Source organism: Montipora foliosa, chromosome 1 (genome assembly GCF_036669935.1).
Source record: "Montipora foliosa isolate CH-2021 chromosome 1, ASM3666993v2, whole genome shotgun sequence".
NCBI classification, from domain to species: Eukaryota; Metazoa; Cnidaria; class Anthozoa; order Scleractinia; family Acroporidae; genus Montipora; species Montipora foliosa.
In genome coordinates, this window is record NC_090869.1 from 28,271,267 (window position 1) to 28,285,597 (window position 14,331).

The 14,331-nt window shown below is 38.0% G+C and overlaps 1 protein-coding gene across 2 annotated transcripts in view; it reads right to left on the bottom strand.

Moving 5' to 3' along the window:
• LOC137995990 (protocadherin-like protein) overlaps window positions 1-14,107 on the bottom strand; it is an 83,459-nt gene extending 69,352 nt beyond the window's left edge. The window contains exons 1-2 of one of the 2 annotated variants that reach the window (XM_068841435.1): window positions 14,050-14,107; window positions 6,257-8,203 (exon numbers count right to left, since the gene is read on the bottom strand). In XM_068841435.1, the coding sequence (XP_068697536.1) occupies window positions 6,257-8,171 (1,915 nt within the window). In that variant the 5' untranslated portion in view covers window positions 8,172-8,203; window positions 14,050-14,107. Of the gene's footprint in view, window positions 1-6,256; window positions 8,582-14,049 lie in introns of those variants that run through there. The other variant, XM_068841433.1, reaches the window with a different exon arrangement.
• Window positions 14,108-14,331: the final 224 nt, after the last annotated feature.

Sequence of the window (14,331 nt, forward strand, 5' to 3'; positions counted from 1 at the left end):
CTTCGTAGGGGAAGTCCATGGCCCCAGTCTGTAAGGGGATCCACGGACATCATCTATATAATTATTTCCAAATCCTCAAGTCCAGTCATTAATCATCATAAGAAATAGCACCCAATATAGAGTTAAACCCTTTCTTCCCAAGGTTTAATCCTTAACAGTTGTACAGTGTAATTCAACTCCAACTAGACCCTCCGTGAGGGTACACTGGGTTGCCTGTGGTACGTGCATGGTTCCAGGCAATTTTGTGCAAGTTGGGGGGTCATTAAAGACCATTTAAGGGCTCACCCTGAAGTCATACCAGCAGAGTCCCTTTGGCTCACAGGTCCTCACAAGTCCGTACAATGAAACAGATCCTTTTCTGAGGTTAAAACCCTGGCTACCGGCCTATTAATTAATCATTTGTCAGAAAGAAGAAATTCCTGTCCTCTTTAAAAAAAGTTGACATGCATTGCTTACGTGTGGTAGTGAAGTAACACAGCGATTTATTCCATAATGTCAACTGAGCTGTGTGTTGTCTTCCAGGAAATTCAAGTTGTCCTTGCATAATATGTAGCTCTAACAGTGCACAATATTGTTTTGGTATTGTCTATCGTTGCAGTGCCATGGTAGAAGTCTTGGGTAAATAGCCTGAGAAGACATACTAGCAAAGTAATGAACCCAGAAAGATTGAAGAAAATAAATGGGAAGTGAAAAACATTGTCTTCTGGGATGACATGTTGACAGTTGTCTTTGCGTAATATGTAGGTCTAACAGTACACGATATTGTTTTGGTATTGTCTATCATTGTAGCGCCATGGTAGAAGTCTTAGATAAATAGCCCCTTGAGAAGACATGTGGTTACTAGCAAAGTACTGAACCCAGAGAGATTGAAGAAAATAAAAGGTAATCGAGAAACATTGGCTTCTTGGCTGACATGTTGATCATGCAACTTCTTTCCACCACAAGTGTAAGCGTGCACTGACAGCACCTGACAGTTTTGTAAACAAAAGTTTAAAGTTGAAGTTAACCCCTGTGCGGTGGGTTAGTATCTGGATGGGCGACCTAAGAAATATACCACTCAGTAACAGAAGCATAGGACCGAAAATTCTATTTTAATGCTATCAAATGCAAACCAAGCAAGATACAGATTTTGTAAGCTTGCTTTATGCAAAACAAATATTGATGTAAAAGTAAATAAATATGGATACACAGTTTTTAAGAGCAGAAGGAAGTTTCAGGATGGTTGATCGAGAATAAAATATTTTGCCATCGGTAACAAAATTTACGACGTGAAAACAACATTAATTTTGAACCACGAATATAAAAAGTTACCATCAGCGAAAAACATTTTGGGAGATTTTAGTTGTTTGTTGTAATTGTACTTTTGGCTGCACCGAGTAAATCGCACATTGAATTCAGCGGGCGCAGTGATCAAGTTACCGCGGCATGTTTACTCGCAAAACAGTGAAGCATCTGTGTCAAATGATGCCAAGATACCAGGTTTTTGTTTTTGTTAGTTTTCTTTTTGTTTCAATTGTTATAAATTTTGACAAGAAATGTGCGAGTTCAACACAAAGATCACTCTCAGAGGTCACAGTGACCATTGTTTCTGGAAAATCAAAACTTTACTCTCCATGACAAGGTTATTTATCACCAGGTAATTCCATCGTTTTGGTAATAGCAGCTACTTTATTATTCATCAGCGTCACAATCTTTTGCCGATTTTGGGGGTCATTTTGTTGAAACTCAAGCACGCTTCCAACAGACCTGTTTATTTTAGTGACTTATGCGTTACCACAAAAATTCTCCCCGTATCACATTTCAACACATGTATGCAAATTTGCTAAGCTCGAAAATTACACGTGATAAATTTACAAAAGCTAGAAATTTCACAGGAATATTTTCCAGCGAAACATTTCTTGAAACAAGCAACACATTTGCTATATAAGAGGCAAGAAACCCTTCCTACATGTATTTCAGTTGCGTGCGTGCAAGCGAAACACACAATCACAAAGCATATGCAATTAAATAAATAATTCCTGACAGTTCACATCAAACCCTTTTCGAAAGAACCTTGACCATAAATAATAAAGCACAAAAGAGACAACAAGCTTTCATTCAAATAATTTTTCACTGTCACATTTCCAATTTTTTTTAACCTTAGCAGAGTTGAGTACAAAATGAATGTTACTTGCCAGACAAACGGGCAAACTTTAAATAGATGAGACTTCAGTAAACACTGTGAGACACACAACAGAGATCACAGATCTACTTGTGGTGTTCAATTCCTTCTCTGTCTTTGTTGAACCCGTAAGTTACCAGAGAAATTTCCATTTGGTTTCAGTGTTGTACGTAACACCACCTTGGCGAAATATTAGAAGTACAGCTCATTTTAATTTCGGCTCGACGGGCGAAAGATTCACGCTGTCGAAGTCCATTACTCGTCGCTTTTAAGATTCCAGATCTTTATGTTTCACCACCTGTCTTGACGTTCCATTCTTGAGCTCCATATGGGTATATTTTCTTTAAAGATGTACTAAAACGCCATTCGCGTTACAATGACTTTCGACGCCATTACAGGTTAATTGTGGAGAGCAAGCTATGCATTACCCCAGCCCCCTCAAACCTAACAAAATACGCACAGAAGACTCTATGCACAAAGAAACCACTTAGCAGGGGAGTGACAGGCAAGACTTTTCCCAACATGGAAAAAAATAACAAAAAAACCCACGAAATGAAACCGAGATTCTGACTGGCAACCCAGTCGGGTTTGGCAACCCAGTAAAAATACAAAAATATAAGGAAACATATTATTGGTAACCATGGAAAAAAACTCTTATTTTAAATAAATGATTGATAACAAAATCTGCAACTCCAAAAACTAGGTTATTAATACTTTGTCCTCTCCACATTATCCATTAATTTACAAAATTGTCTGTAGCTCAACAAAAGCATGGCCTCCGAAAAATACAAAAATAATGATTACCAAAGCAAAGAAACTCAAAGGTGTTGTTGTTTGGTTTCTGTTATTCTAAATTGTTACACAGCTAGCTTGTAGTCAGCTAGCATGTTGCCCATCAATTTTTAATTTTCTAAAAGTGTGCATAAAAAGATGTTGAATGTAGTTTGATTAAAAATCATGGGTGTACCAAGGCATCAAATTGCAAAGCTACTTTTTTGTCCTATGCTAATTAGACACCAAACATCAGCTTTAATCTTGAGAAAATTGCCTTGTCTGTTCCTGTTTGTCCTCGTTTTAGCCTCAAGAAACAAATACAGTCCAATCACCTTTCACGCCTCTTCCTTTAAATTTGAAGAAACTCATGATCAAAATAATAAAAAAATATATTTTGTGTGTTATTTCTTGAACTAAAACAAAATACATGTAAGAGGACTAAACAAAAGAGCCCTGGTAAGCTGGTTCTTGAATTTTAGGCAAATGTGTAGAGTTAATTTGAAATATCCATAACCTGAGGTCAAAATAACCTGATCTCCATATACGATAAAGCTGATATCTGCATAATCCACACTAAATTAGCACCTGTTTCACAGAAGTTCAGTTTCTAGATCACAAAAACTTGACCATTATTGAACAATGATTACTTTTAGCAAACTATGTAGACAAAACCATGTTAATTTCAAACTTTCAAATGCTTCAGTTGCACAAACGAACTCAAACAAGTTCATTAAAGGCTTATTTGATCAACAAAGGTAATATTTTAAAATAGTATAGCCCATGGATTTTGTCAAAATTTTTTTTACTCTGATCATAATTATAAGCAAAATTTTACAGTAATACATGTATAGACCACCTTTTTATTATAAAAATGGCCATTATTTCTTTCAAGATAAGAAAACAATAACCAAACAGAACATTTGTCAAAAATAACTCTTACTTATAATATGCCAAGTCAAGCCCATACTTCAAGTTAGAGGCTTATGGCCTGTGTTTTTTCCTTATTCAGATTATGCCATAAAGTGGACCGGAAAAAACAAGTAGTCGAACAATAAGGCCTGAAAAAAACAAGTTTAAGTGCTGTACGATACATTAATGCACAGGGGTTTCAATACCTTCTGAAATAGCCGTCCATGATAGCCCATTGAAGGTGACAGTTTGACAAGTTTATGATAGCATTTTTAGTAAAAATCAAGGCAAACTAGCCAGCGGTGTGAGGCAAAGCAGGCGGCGGTATACCACCGGTAACCGGCTTCTATTGAAACCCCTGAATGCATATTTTGCTTATAAAGTCACACAGAAAAGCACACCTTGTATGCAGCCCATAGTGCGGAATGAGCCTCACTAACTTAATTGTCATATTAACAAAAGTGCATACAACATGTACATTGAGTCTATATAGTCTTCAAAGTTACTGCATATAGTTTCCTCCTCCCTCTACATCAACTCCCTTAAACCAAATCAAAATCCCAGAGACAAGGAAGGACAAAGGAATTAACTTTGATTATTTAATTAAAAAATATATTGGATCTCACAGGCTATAAAGAGCCATTATTTTTTAGGTCAAAGCAAATATCCCAAATATTAATTTTTCATAATAAAAATAATAACATCTAAAAATCATCAAAATAGGAAATAAAAAGATGAGGTGCTCTCCGCTTGATCAAGCTACTTAAATATATTAGAAAGAACTAATCTGGCAAAAAAAACAAAACAACACAAGTTTCATGGTACATTTAATATCCTCATCACTTGAAAGTTCTTTATGATTAATTCCAGGGGATGCAAATATCATTAAAATCGTATCAAATGCATTGTTCTTTAACATATCTGCCCAGTATATACCTCTTACCAACTGAGTTCAAAGTCCGTACTGTAAAATTACGAACCAAGATTTTCCGATGATTTATGGCCCAAGCGCAAAGCATGTGGGCCATAGATCAACGAGAAAAACAAGGATCAATAATCTTACAATAAGAACCAAGAAAACAAGGTTAGTAAGATGTTTATAATATCTCTGTGGTAATCAGGAAGGAAACAATTTGAAGTCAAGCGAAGGTTCAACTGCCACGAAAAATGCCATGTCAAAATCCGAAAAATGAAATCTCCTTGGCTGTTTGAAATGGTGTTGCTTGCAAGACACAAACAGTATTACAAGTTTATGCAACAGAAATGACATGAAAAACTGGCTAGAGAATGTTTTATCAAACTTTCAAATTAACTTTAGTAGGTCATACAGCATGCTGTGTAGAATACAGCCTGCTAATTTAGCCAATCATGGCATGCATACCTGATAGATATAATTTATAACCCACGCCATTAATTTTCATCAAAAAGAAACAAAGCCAGTGGAAAAAGGGCACCCTTTTTAGCTAATAAAATTTTGAAAAATGCGACAGCAAAAGTTTATTTCACATAACAGCTTGTCAAGTTTTGTCCAATCACAGTAGAAATACAGTTAATAAAACCAATCAAACCTATTTGCTTACGTCAAATGCAAGTACTGTATTTGCCATCACATCAACAATAGCTTTTTACAAGTGACTTTCGCTCACAACGAAAATTAAGGGGGGGGGGGGGGTTATAAAATAAATAAACCCCTCCCTGGCTTAGCTTGCTGGTATGTCTGCTGATAATGTCCTTAGCAGAGAGATTGCCCTCAAAAGGTCACACTTGCCCTCTAACCAAATATTCATTTTTCTCTTGGCCGCGGACATTATCAGCCGACATACATACATGTACCAGCCGTCGGAAAGGGTTTATTTGCTAAGTCTATTACTGACAGTGACATTCAAAGGATACTCTTATCAAACCCCAGTCTACGTATACCGAAAGTTAAAAATCTGAATTTTTAACACCACGAAGTAGCACTGCTCAAAGATTTCGAGACTACCCTTTCAGTCTAGAAGCTCTTAATTGGAACGGTAATTTATACGCTGCGGTTGAACGCACGCAGACAATAATATGTCGATGAAATGAATGAAGAAATTTCATTAAAAGTTATTAACGTCATTTCCCATGCCCAGACATTTATTGCAACGACTTCTTTAATAAGATGTTCCACGTTTCAAAGATTAATTCCCGTTGTAAGTATAAACAGTCCATTGCAATGCACATTTCAAGCTCTCGTATTCTGCACAGTACAAACAAGCCAAGTTTCAGTAAGGCGTACAAAATTAATTAAAGTGAACTTCCTTGCAGCTGATTCTGCAAGTACGGAAGCTCTTCAACCTAAACACGCCAGACTTCAGACGGTCAATGCGGGACTTTGTTTACTTAAAATATCCTATTGACATTTTATGAAAATAAAAACAATCCTACCTGTAGTAGAGTTCAACAAAAACTTCCCAGCTTCATTTCCACCTGCAATGTGATAATCCAAGCCAAATTCCTCGTACGGTGTTCTCGCTCGCACTTTCGCACGAACCAACGCCACAAATGTTCCCTTCAGACTGTTTTCTCGCACAGTGATAACTTGCCTGGCATTAAAAAAGAATGGTTTTTTCCGTCGGCTGTTTCTCAATCTGATTAACAAGAACGCTTTCGAATAACGAGGTTGTTTTGAATGGTCGCTCGCTCGCACGTGCAAGTCGAACTGAGAGTCCATTTCACTGGTAAATCGAACAAGTGATCGTATCTTCCCGCTGTTTTGATCAATCTTAAATCTTCCCAATCCAGAACCTCCAGAAATAGAAAAGGAGATGTTCCCATTACTTCCTTCATCTGCATCGTTAGCTGATAGCGAAGACACAACGACATTTTGAAGTGCGTCTTCTGAAATCGACACCACTAGCGACGAAAGCGTAAAAATTGGCGCGAAATGATTCTCATTTACATCTTCAATTACAATTTCCACTTCTGTTTGTGAATCATACAAATCCTTTGACTGTTCGTCCTGGGCTTTCACAATGAAAGAAAATGAAGTTCTGTTCTCATAATCCAGGGGTTCTCGAAGAGTTATTATCCCGCTCCATGGATTAATATGGAAGATTGTCCTAATAATAGCTGGTCCGTTGTAAATTACATACAACCACGCTTTTTCATGTGGCTGAACGCCGCTTGCCTGGTGAGCTTCGACTCTAACAATAGCGCCTCCAACAGGAAAATCCTCCCTAATTCTTACAAAATAAGCGTGTTTGTGGAAAGCAGGTGGTTGGAATTTACTAGAAACAATTCCAAGAGAAAGTGGAGGATAACTTTCGATATCTTGAAGACGGATTTGCACCAAGGTCTTTGTTCGATGGGGGATGCTCCCACGATCTACCGCATAAACTGCCAGATCAATAGAATTTCCCTTCTGGAAATGAAGCTGGCAAGCTGTCTCCACTATGCCTGTATGAGCATTTATCGTGAAAAAGTCGTGCCCAGGATGAAAGTAATAATAAATTTCAGCGTTTCTTCCAATGTCAGCATCAATGGCCTTCACTTGCAATACGGAAGTTCCCACGGCGACGTTCTCGCTGACAGCAACTGAAAACGTAGGAGGAGCAAATGTCGGCGCTTGATCATTTTCGTCAAGAATGTTTACTCGAACTTGAGTAGTACTTTTAAGAGAAGGATTTCCGCCATCCTCAACCTGAACCGTTAACACAAAAAACGGTGTTTTCTCTCGGTCGATAGGGGCTTTAGTTTTGAGACGCAAAAATTTTACCCCAGAAAGCTCGCGGAAATCGACAGAAAACTTTTCCTCTTCGTTACCAGCCACAATGCTGTACTTTTTTACTGAGTTTTTCTCGCTGTCCAAATCACTGGCAAATACGCTCTCGAGACCGGTAACATATGTTCCAATTCGACAGTTCTCGGACACTGAAGTTGTATATAAATCCTTAGGGAACTTTGGTGGGTTGTCATTTAGATCGAGAATTCGAACGCGTACAATGCTTCCAAATCCACCTTCTGTTTTGGCGACTTCCCGCGAAATTACCAGCAAATCAAAAACGTTCCCTCGTTCGTCTTCGTGATCTAAGGCTACTTTTGAAGCAAGAATTCCACTGGAATCAATGTAGAATAAGCTTGATCCATCTGCTGTAGACGAGTCTTGATACAGCGAATAAGACATTCCATTTATCCGTTTCAATTTCAAAATGGCACTGCCTGGCGGCAAACCTTCATACACTTCGACTGTTTCATAACATGATGCGTTCTCGGCGAGGGATAAACAGCAAACAATCGCTATCAGTGAGCCACAATTTATCGGACAGTCTCCACGTGGTAGTGTCTTTCTGTGGCCCAGCATATTTCCTTCAGAAAAACCGAAAGCTGCCGCGCCTGTGAAAAATAATGTTTTAGCCTCAAGCTCGACAAAAAGTTTCTATTCATGAAAAGTTAATATTCAACGAGCTATCCTTAGCCGCAGGGATGTGAGCATGGTGAAATATAAAGATGAGTGTGAATCCATAGCTTCCAATTGAATCGTACGTAACTGAGTGAATCAGTCTTAAACAAGGTTACATTATCCAAAAGTCCATTATCTTGAATTATCTGCGAGATACCGCTTCACTGATACTGGTACTGATAACTTCTATCAGTTTTGTATCCAATTCAAAAAGTCTCAGCTCTCGTAAACTATATAAGATATGACTCAAAGCGTCTAAGCGAATTTACATCCAGACTATATACTTCATCAAAGGCATTGTTGACCGTCTCCAAGAAAAACATTCGTCTCATTATTTCTCCGCACAGTCAATAGGCATTAATTAACGTCGCAGTCACTGAGAGACCAATGGTATCACCGAATAAAATCGGAAGGCAGCTGTTCCAGAATCCATATAAAACGCGTTTTATAAACTCTCAGATGAGGATTGAGATAAGACAGACATCAAGCTGTCCTTGATTTGGTCATAAACCGGCTCTTGACGTCAGTTATTCTCTGGTTTTTAAGCGACTTTTTTCAGGCCCTTTTTGTCAGATAGTTTATGTCTGTTTAGATTAGCAATAACTCTACAAGAAGAAGTATTGATGATTTTAATGCCACCTGCCTAGTCAAGAGGTTTCCCTTTGCATAAAACATCCACGATTACCATTTTAATCCAATTCCGATAAGAAGAATAGATATTTTTACCTTTCGCACATTAGGTAAAAAATATCGATCGAAGTTCTTCATTTAGTATATGAATGGTGTACCAATAGCTTAACTAGTGATTCCATCTTCGGGAGGCATTGCTTTGTTTATTACGCGGCACCTTGGTAAAAATGTTAATGCTTACTTTGAAAATATTTAATAATGCTAAAAAAATGATAGACAAAATTATCGAAATCCAGAAGGTTCGGGCGCTTACAAAACTGGCAAATTGAATTCCTCGTCGGTTTTACGGCAAGAAATTTTTTTTTTGTAAAATCGCTCATGCTTATTGTACAACAAAAAAAACCCTGCAACATAATATATTCAAACTGATGAGTCCCTCGTTTGATTTCTACAGAATGTCGATAAATGATTTAGGTAAAAAGCGATCAATTATTGTTTGAATATGCAAAAGTATCCGCCAAGCCCGTCCAACTAAAATAATATCTTTAAAACAATTTCAGAACCTTTAAAATCAGATGGGCCACTTTGTACACTTACGCTGTGTACAAACAATTCCTAAAGATCTAATATGGTTTGGACTTGGTTACAACTAATCGCATTTTTGAAAGGAAATACTGCAATTTTATTTGGACGAAATCTGATAACGCCTTGAGATAAATTTGATTGGGAAAAAATTTTCCATTATTCATCACTTTAAGTGAACATGTGGGCGAAATCTCAACCCTTCTACCCTATTCAACTTGACTACCTTGGATGCTTTAAAAAGCATAAAAGAAACAACAATGTTTTGTTCAATCAACTCAAATTGGTTCAGAGGTTTCTACTAAACTCACCACGGCTTGTGGCGTCCCTCAAGGGTCCGTGCTGGGGCCTTTATTATTCCTCTTGTACGTCAATGATTTATGTAGATCATCTGATAAACTGTCGTTTTACCTATTTGCTGATGATACTTACCTGTTATATGCTGATAGAGATATTAATTCCCTTGAAAGAGTTGTCAATGCCGAATTAAGTAAAGTCCAGGAATGGTTAGTCGCTAATAAGCTAACTTTAAATGCCAACTAGACCCTCCCTGAGGGTACACTGGGTTGCCTGTCGTACATGCACCGTTCCAGACAATTTTTTCAAGTTGGGGGGTCATTAAGACCATTTAAGGGGTCACCCAGAAGTCATACCAGCAGGGGCCCTTTGGCTCACAGGTTCTCACACGTTCGTACGACGAAAAAAATCTGTCCTTGCGTAATATGTAGCTCTAACAGTGCACGATATTGTTTTGGTATTGTCTATCATTGTAGTGCCATGGTAGAAGCCTTGGGTAAATAGCCTGAGAAGACATGTGGTTACTAGCAAAGTACTGAACCCAGAAAGATTGAAGAAAATAAATGGGAAGTGAGAAACATTGGCTTCTGGGCTGACATGTTGATAAACTTCTTTTCACCACAAGTTTAAGCGTGCCCTCTGAGCATCTGACAGCTTTGTAATACTAAAGTTTACTAAAGTTAATCCCTCTCCGGCGGGATTAGTGTCTGGATGGGTGACCAAAAACATATACGCCTTCGTAAAACAGAAGCATTGGACCGAAAATACTATTAACGCTAACAAATGCGAACTTAGCAAGGTACAGATTTTGTTAGCTTGCTTTATGCAAAAACAAATATTGATGCAAAAGTAAATAAATATAGATACACAGTTTTCAGAAAGAGCAGAAGGAAGTTTCCAGGAAGGTCGCTCGAGAATAACATATTTACGACATGAAAACAACATTAATTTTGAACCGTGAATATAGAATATAAACAGTTACGATCAGCGACAAACATTTTGGGAGATTCTTGCTGAGGATACCTAAACTTCGAGCCAGGATTCGAGCTAGGATCCGAGCCAGGACTCGAGCTAGGATCCGAGCCAGGATTCCAGCCAGGATTCGAGCTAAGATGAGCTTTCTCCGCTATTTATTCTCGAATCTTTCGGTTAGGTTATGTCTCGAATCGGTTAGGTTAGGTCTATTTGCGTTGGTTCTAGTCTAGTTAAGTCTAGTTAGGGTTAGGGTAGGTCTTGGTTAGGTTAGGTTAGGTCTCGGTTAGGTCTCGGTTAGGTCTCGAATCCTGGCTCAGATCCTAGCTCGGATCCTGGCTCGAATCCTGGCTCGGATCCTGGCTCGGATCCTAGCTCGGATCCTGGCTCGGATCCTGGCTCGGATCCTGGCTTTATTCTTAGTTTATCTCATTTTTGCTACGTTCAATTTTGTTATTGTAAGTTTTGGCTGCACAAATAAATCGCAAAATCGAAAGTGACATCGCCGGAATTCAGAGGGCGCCGTGATTACTAGTAAGTTACCGCGGCATGTTTACTTGCCAAACAGTGAAGCATCTGTGTCAAATGATGGCAAGATACCGGGTTTTCGTAAGTTTCTTTTTCTGTCATGTGTTATAAAGTTTGACAATAAATGAGCGAATTCAAAACAAAGATCACAATCGCCCACCATTGTTTCTGCAAAGTCAAAAATTACTCTCCAAGACGAGGTTATTTATCACCAGGTAATTCCATCATTTTGGAAATAGCAGCTACTTTATTATTCACCGGCGTCACAATTTTTTGCTGATTTTGGGGCTCATTTGGTTGAAACTCAAGCACGCTTCCAACAGACCTGTTTATTTTCATGAAACCTTTTCTGCTTACAGAGTTATACTAAAAATATCCTCCCGTATCACGTTTCAACCTTAAGCTCGAAAAATTCAATACACAACATGATATTATAATTCACAAAGGCAGAAAATATCACAGAATCCTTTTCCAGCGAAACATTTTATTGAAACAAACAACATAAGATGCACTAAAACGCCATTCGCGTTGCAATGACTTTCCATTGCTGGTTAACGAGAATAACAAACTCACGAGGCAGAATGTATATTTATATTTAATTAAGTTAGCACAACACAAAAACGCTAACCTCATTTTGACACTAAAATGCTTTACTATTGCCATAAAAACTATCCAGTTAAGCTCGCATATTATAAAACATGATGAATTCATAAAGGCCACCTTTTCCAGCGAACAATTTTTTGAAACAAACAACATATTTGCTATTATTGCGTGCGTGAAGAGAAAAAACTCAATCGTGTCAAATATGCGCAATATTACAACAACTAAAATTTCAGGATCAAACCGTTTCCATGAAGAACGGTTTCCTTGAATAATGAAGCACAAAATAGACGACAAGCTTTCTTTCAAATAATTCTTGGCTGTCACATTACCTGAAGACTGTGCAGAGTTGATCACAGATCCACTTAAGGTGTTCGATTCGTTCTCTGTCTTTGTTGAACCCATAAGTTACCAGAGAATTTTCCATTTGGTTTCAATGTTCTACATAACAGCACACTTGGTAAATATTATTTTAGAAATGCAGCTCACTTTGACTTCTGCTCGACGGGCGACAGATTGTTGTCGAAGTCCATCACTCGTCGCTTTTGAGATTCCAGGTGTTGGTTTTCACCGCCTGCGTAGTTTATCCAACTGACTTGTTTAAGGATCCAGTAAAACACCATTCGCGTTACATGACTTTCGACGCCATTGCAGGCTAAGTTAATTATTCTACTGTGTCCACCAGAGAAATCTACGCAGTTCCACTACCCTCTCGATCCTAAGAAAATACTCGCAGAAGGCTCTATGCACAAAGATACCACTTACCAGGGGAGTGACAGGCAAGACTTTTACCGACACGGAAGAAAAAAAAAAAAAATAACACCGAACAAATGCCCTCCATTTCTAGACTGGGATTGCCATACGGCAACCCAGTAAAAAGTCGAATTTTGTATTCTTTCATCCTTATCAGAAGAAACTTGATGGTGATGTCATGATCAAGATATTTGATATTCACACTAAGGAGTTTGTCCTCCTCGATCAAAAGACATACATAAAATATCTTGGCATACTGATTGATTCGAATCTTACATGGAAATACCATATTTCCTATATAACATCAAAAATAAGCAAAACTATTGTGTGTTATTGCAAGATTAAGACATTTTGTACCATCTAGTACGCTGCTGACGCTTTACAGATCTTTGGTTTCGCCTTACCTTTTATATGGCCTTACTGTCTGGGGCCAGGCACCACAGATATACCTTAACCAAATCCTTGTCCTACAAAAGAGTGCCTTACGTCTTATCTACTTTGCACCTTATAGATCGTTTTCACTGTCACGCAATAAAAAAATAAATCGAAAACCATCCAGTGGAAAAAGTCAAGAATTCGAGATGTTGTAGAAGATAAATGAAAAAGACACTTCTCCAAGTTTTAGGCCTGTGCGTTTGCCCAAACTTCAGATATTCGTCGAAATGTTTCGCAGAAATTTACAGAGCTTAGTATGAAAACGCCATGTTGGTGTACATCTGTGGTGCACCAATTATGGCGGCCGGGAAATAGTGTCAACATCTGTTTCTTACTTTGGCTATCTAGGCGAGTGATCATCTGTACTGAACAAACAGCTATTTACCTAAGCACTTTTCCTAATGCTTTAAATTCTAAAAAGGCTCAAAACCATGAGATAAATATATATTTCTCAATAAACTCGATCGTCGCCTCGTGTCACGTACCGCCATAACTCAGAAATTCAAAATGCTCTGGTTTGCAAACGAAGCACGCTATTGGGCTTTAAAATTGCAAATGGCTACAAATTTACCGCCTCTTATGCCTGATGAGGATAAAAACTTTCGTGGCTCCTTAGTTTTGGATTTTAGAAAATGATGACGTCACGTGAAAACGATCCATAGATCTTCAGCTATCTTCTGCTGTCCCTCTTTTTGTTTCCTCCGGTTGCCTCCCAATCGGCCACCTTTATTTCAAAGCAGTGTCGATTTTAATGCATGATGTCCATAATAACTTATCAACCCGTAACATATCCAACCTTTTCAGTTCTGCAAGCGCAATACATACATACAACACAAGATTTTCTTGCGCCGGTAATCTCTACACTAAATATTCTAGGTTAACCCATCAAATCAAATCTTTTTCTCGACGAGGAATAGCATCCCTCCAGACCTGCGGAAATTATCTAAGCCATGCTTCAAGAACAAAATGCAACACTACTTACTTCAAATTCTCAATCAGGAGGAGGATTATGTTGGCATACCGACTATTATGTCTCATTTACAAAAAGTTATATAGCCAAGTTTATAGTTTATAGAGTATACATTATAGGCTTAAGATCAATTTAAGTACTCAATATACGTCAATTTAAAATTGTATTTGTATAATATGTAAATATATCAATTTCACTCTACCCGCCTAGATTAGCTTTCGCTATTTGCGGGTTAGAGTGATTCTTTTGTAATATGTAATAAGAATAATAAACTTGACTTGACTTGGATATCTT